Below are 4,068 nucleotides of genomic sequence, written 5' to 3' on the forward strand. Positions count from 1 at the left end.
CGGCCCTGCACGCGCGGCTGGCACTACGCGCTGCCCGCCGCCGGCCTGCTGCGCAGCCCGGTCACCCAGGTGCGCTCCCGACCGGCGGAGGAGGCTTGGACGCGGGAGGACGCGGGTCGGACGGTGTGGGTCTCAGCCTCCGTCCTCTCTGACTCTTCCTTTGGTTTGCTCTCAACTCTAACGCCTCTCGTCCCGCTTTTTCTATCTCCCTTCCTCCGTTTCCCCTCCCTCTCACCCCACCTTCTTCCTCCCCCTTGCTCTGTGTGGGGCTGTCGTGCTGGGCCCTTATTTGGTAGTCAGATGATGCAGCAGATGCCCAGGTGGCGGGGGTGGGGGGTGCCAGGCTAATGGCAGAGCCTGCTGGCCAGGACTGCCAGTGTGGGCGGGCCGCCCCGGGGGTGGAGCTCAGCAGAAGGCGTGAGCAGATCGGCGCCAGGTGGTCCGCAGGAGGTGGCACTGAAGTTTTGAGCAAGCTGTGGTATTGGGCCATGTAGGTGTCGAAATTGGGTTCCCAAGACAGGAGGCTTTGAATCAAGGTAGCCACGTGGAGATACGTTTACAAAAACCAGACCTTCCATCTGTGGTGGAAACAAGCTGGAGGGGAGGTGGGGGCAACTGAGGTTTGGGTGCTAGGACACCGGGGGGAGGCAGCTGGAAAGTACCAGGCCCTTCGTCCTCTGCCTCCTTCCTGTCAGCCTCTGCCCCGCATCCCTACCTCTGTCCCTGGGAGGATCAGCTGCAATGTGGGAACAGGGGCAGGGCTGCGGCGTCCTGGCCTGGGGCCCTGAAACCTGCTGGGCGGCTCCTCCTCCGTCCATTCCGTCTGGGTACTAACCAGTCAGCACCCCCAGCCCCCGGCAGTTTTCACAAACTTTTGGTTTTTAAAATAAAAACTGTGATGTATTATGACCCAAAACAGTACATTAAGTTTGGGGAGAAGGAGTGGAAACCTGGAAGGAAGGGTGGGGAAGTGCAAAACTGAGGTCAAGGGCGCTTGTCCAGGTAAAGCAGGTGAGCAAGGCCGTGAGTCATAGTTCCCAGAGCCACACTCGAAGTGAGCAGGGCAGGGGGAGGCGAGGGCGATGCCCTGGAGGCCCTTGGCACTGCAGCCAGCGGGAGGCTCAGATCTGTCAAGGGTCACCTGGCGGGAGACCAATGGGTGGGTCTCCATCCGGAGAAAAACAGGAAACAGATTTGGGGTTCCACGTAGGTGTCCTGGGGACCCCTGTCACTGCCCTCTGGGGGCTCAGACCAGGAATTGCTCAAATTCCATGGGAAGACTACCCGAGTCAGACAATCATGCTGTGTGACCTTGAGCAAGTCCTTCACCCTCTCTGTGCCTCGGTTTTCCCTTATCTCCAGAGAGGAATTGAGGCAGGCCATCTAGTGCCCCCTGCAGCCTGGCCCTCTGGGAACCCCAGCAACGGGGAGGGTGGTGCCAGCCAGCCAACAGGTGATTGGTGCTCCCTGTAGTGGAACTTGGTGTGTGAGGACGGCTGGAAGGTGCCCCTGGAGCAGATGAGCCACCTCCTGGGCTGGCTGCTGGGCTGTGTCCTCCTGGGTGCGGGCTGTGACTGGTGAGGCGCTGCCCCGTCCTCCTCTCCCAGCAGCCCTACCTTCCAGGCCCTCAGGGCCCAGCTGGATGCCCAGGGGTCCTGACCCGCACCCGCGTTTCCCTGGCTGCCCCCAGGTTTGGACGTCGGGCTGTGTTCGTGGCCTCCCTGGCGCTGGCCACGGGCCTGGGGGCCGGCGAGGCCCTGGCGGCCAGCTTTCCCGCCCTGCTGGTTTTAAGGCTGCTGCACGGGGGGGCCTTGGCAGGATTTTCCCTTGCCCTCTACGTGGCTCGTGAGTACCGTGGGGGCCCAGGGGAGCGCCCCCCGCCAGGCCTCACGCTCCGCTGCAGGGCTAGGTCAGGTGGCATGGGAGACCTCCCCGAGTGCCGAGGGCCCTTGTGAACGGGGGAGGGGCACTCTGTTCTGGCAGGTCTGTTCCCGGTGGGAGGGTCCGGGTGCCGGAGGAGTCATAGGTCAGTGACTGCTGCCCACGGCCCTGGAAAGAGTCTAAGGCCCCCCGCGTGTGCTCAGGCCTGGAGCTGTGTGACCCCCCTCACCGCCTGGCGTTCTCCGTGGGAGCCGGCCTCTTCTCAGTGCTGGGCACCCTGCTGCTGCCTGGCCTGGCGCTGCTGGCGCAGGACTGGCGCCTTCTGCAGGGGCTCAGTGCCCTGGCCACGGGACTTCTGCTGCTCTTTTGGGGGTAAGTTTGGTGGTAGGTTCAGTCACAGCGCTAGAGGCCACAGGTTGCTTCTGTCCGTACCTTTGTGCAGCACAAGGCGTGTGGGTGTGGGATAGGCACCCAGAAAGCCATGGCATGCCCTGTTCCCTGGACCCAGAGAGGAGCCATTAGCCTCTGCCATCCTTGCAGAGAGGACCTGGGGGCATCCTTACCCCACCCCTGCAGGTCTCCGGCCCTGTTCCCCGAGTCTCCCTCCTGGCTGCTGGCCACGGGACAGCCAGCCCGAGCCCGGAAGATCGTGCGGCACTTTGCAGAAGCTGGGGGTGTGGACCCGGAGGACAGCTCGGAGGAGGAGACCTCCCTGGTAACAGGTGATGCACCAGCCAGGAGATGGGAGTCCTGGGTGCCGGGGAAGGGTCATCCCCTCATACGTGCCCCCTCGTGTCCCCGGAGCCACAGAGCTGGACGTGCTGGGTGCACGGAGCCCCCAGCCCCAGTACCACTGCGTCCTGGAGCTCCGGCACACCCGCGTTGCCTGGAGGAATGGAGTCCTCCTGGGCTTCAGTTCGTGAGGAGGGGGGGTGTGGGTGGGCTGGCGGGTGAGCCTTCCCCGGGGGGCGGGGCGGGGCGCGGGTCTCTGGGCACCCGGCCGCTGCCCTGGCTGGGCCCCACCTCCGTTCGCCCTCTCTCCCAGGCTGATCAGCGGGGGCGTCGGAGCCGGCTTCCTCCGCAGCCTGGCCCCGAGCGAGCCTGCCTTCTACTGGCCCTACTTCCTGGCCGTGGGCCTGGAGGCAGCGGCCACGGTGCTCCTGCTGCTGACGGGGGACCGCTGGGGGCGACGCCCAGTCCTGTTGCTGGGCACCCTGGTGATGGGCCTGGCATCGCTGCTGCTCCTGGCCGGGACCCAGTGTGAGTGTGGGGCCCTGCGGGCCGCCGGTCCTTGTTTGGCGGAGGGGCTGACTGATGTGGGGTACTGGGGTCGGCCCCCTCCTGGGGCCACAAGGCGCACAGGATACAGGGTGTTGGGATGAAGCTGTGTTTTTTACCCCACGCGTCCTCCCACTGTACGCAGGGAAACTGAGGCCCGAAGAATCCTATGTTCAGGGGCTCAACGTAGGGGTCTGGTTCACGGCGGGGCCTGCGGCGCCTGATCGGGTGTGAAAGGTGGGGAGGCCGGGCCCCGCGGGAACCTCTTCCTCCTCCCCCAGACCTGCCGGGCTGGGCCATGCTGTCCCTGGCCGTCCTGGGCCTCCTGGCCTCTCACGCTGTGTCTGCCCTGAGCACCCTCTTTGCGGCGGAGGTGCTGCCCACCGTGATCAGGTGAGCTGGGGACGGCCACGCCACACCCTGCCCTTCCCATCCTCCCGGGGTTCAGACCCCCTCGTCGTGGGGCGTGCAGGGGACACTGGTAACAGAAGGGAGTGGAGGAAGGGGGCCGGGGGCTTGGGGCAGGGAGGGCAGAATCCCCGTGGGGGAAAGCCGGGTTCAGATTTTCTGATTGTAAAGGAAACCTGTGCCAGGCCAGGGAGAAGCTTTTCCACGAAGACTTTTGCGTCTCCTCTCCCCCCCCTCCCCTGCGCTCTCCCGCAGGGGCGCCGGGCTGGGCCTGGTGCTGGGCGCCGGCTTCCTGGGCCAGGCGGCCGCCCCCCTGGCCGACGTGCACGCGCGCCGCGGCTTCTTCCTGCACCGCGTGCTCTTCGCGGCCTTCGCGGTGCTCAGCCTGCTGTGCGTCCTGCTGCTGCCCGAGAGCCGCGGCTGCCACCTGCCCGCCTCGCTGCGGGACGCCGACCGCCTGGGCGGGTCCCCGGCCCTCCGCGCGGGTCCCCGGCCGGGGCA

At 66.1% G+C, this 4,068-nt stretch overlaps 1 protein-coding gene across 1 annotated transcript in view; it reads left to right on the forward strand.

Moving 5' to 3' along the window:
• The first annotated feature begins 6 nt into the window (after nucleotides 1–6).
• SLC22A31 (solute carrier family 22 member 31) overlaps nucleotides 7–4,068 on the forward strand; it is a 4,412-nt gene continuing 350 nt past the window's right edge. The window contains exons 1-9 of the mRNA XM_029926084.1: nucleotides 7–69; nucleotides 1,474–1,577; nucleotides 1,691–1,845; nucleotides 2,085–2,253; nucleotides 2,458–2,603; nucleotides 2,692–2,800; nucleotides 2,927–3,141; nucleotides 3,441–3,552; nucleotides 3,823–4,065. Of these exons, the coding sequence (XP_029781944.1) occupies nucleotides 1,519–1,577; nucleotides 1,691–1,845; nucleotides 2,085–2,253; nucleotides 2,458–2,603; nucleotides 2,692–2,800; nucleotides 2,927–3,141; nucleotides 3,441–3,552; nucleotides 3,823–4,065 (1,208 nt within the window). The 5' untranslated portion in view covers nucleotides 7–69; nucleotides 1,474–1,518. The remainder of the gene's footprint in view (nucleotides 70–1,473; nucleotides 1,578–1,690; nucleotides 1,846–2,084; nucleotides 2,254–2,457; nucleotides 2,604–2,691; nucleotides 2,801–2,926; nucleotides 3,142–3,440; nucleotides 3,553–3,822; nucleotides 4,066–4,068) is intronic.

The sequence above is a fragment of the Suricata suricatta genome, chromosome 16 (genome assembly GCF_006229205.1).
Source record: "Suricata suricatta isolate VVHF042 chromosome 16, meerkat_22Aug2017_6uvM2_HiC, whole genome shotgun sequence".
NCBI lineage: Eukaryota > Metazoa > Chordata > Mammalia > Carnivora > Herpestidae > Suricata > Suricata suricatta.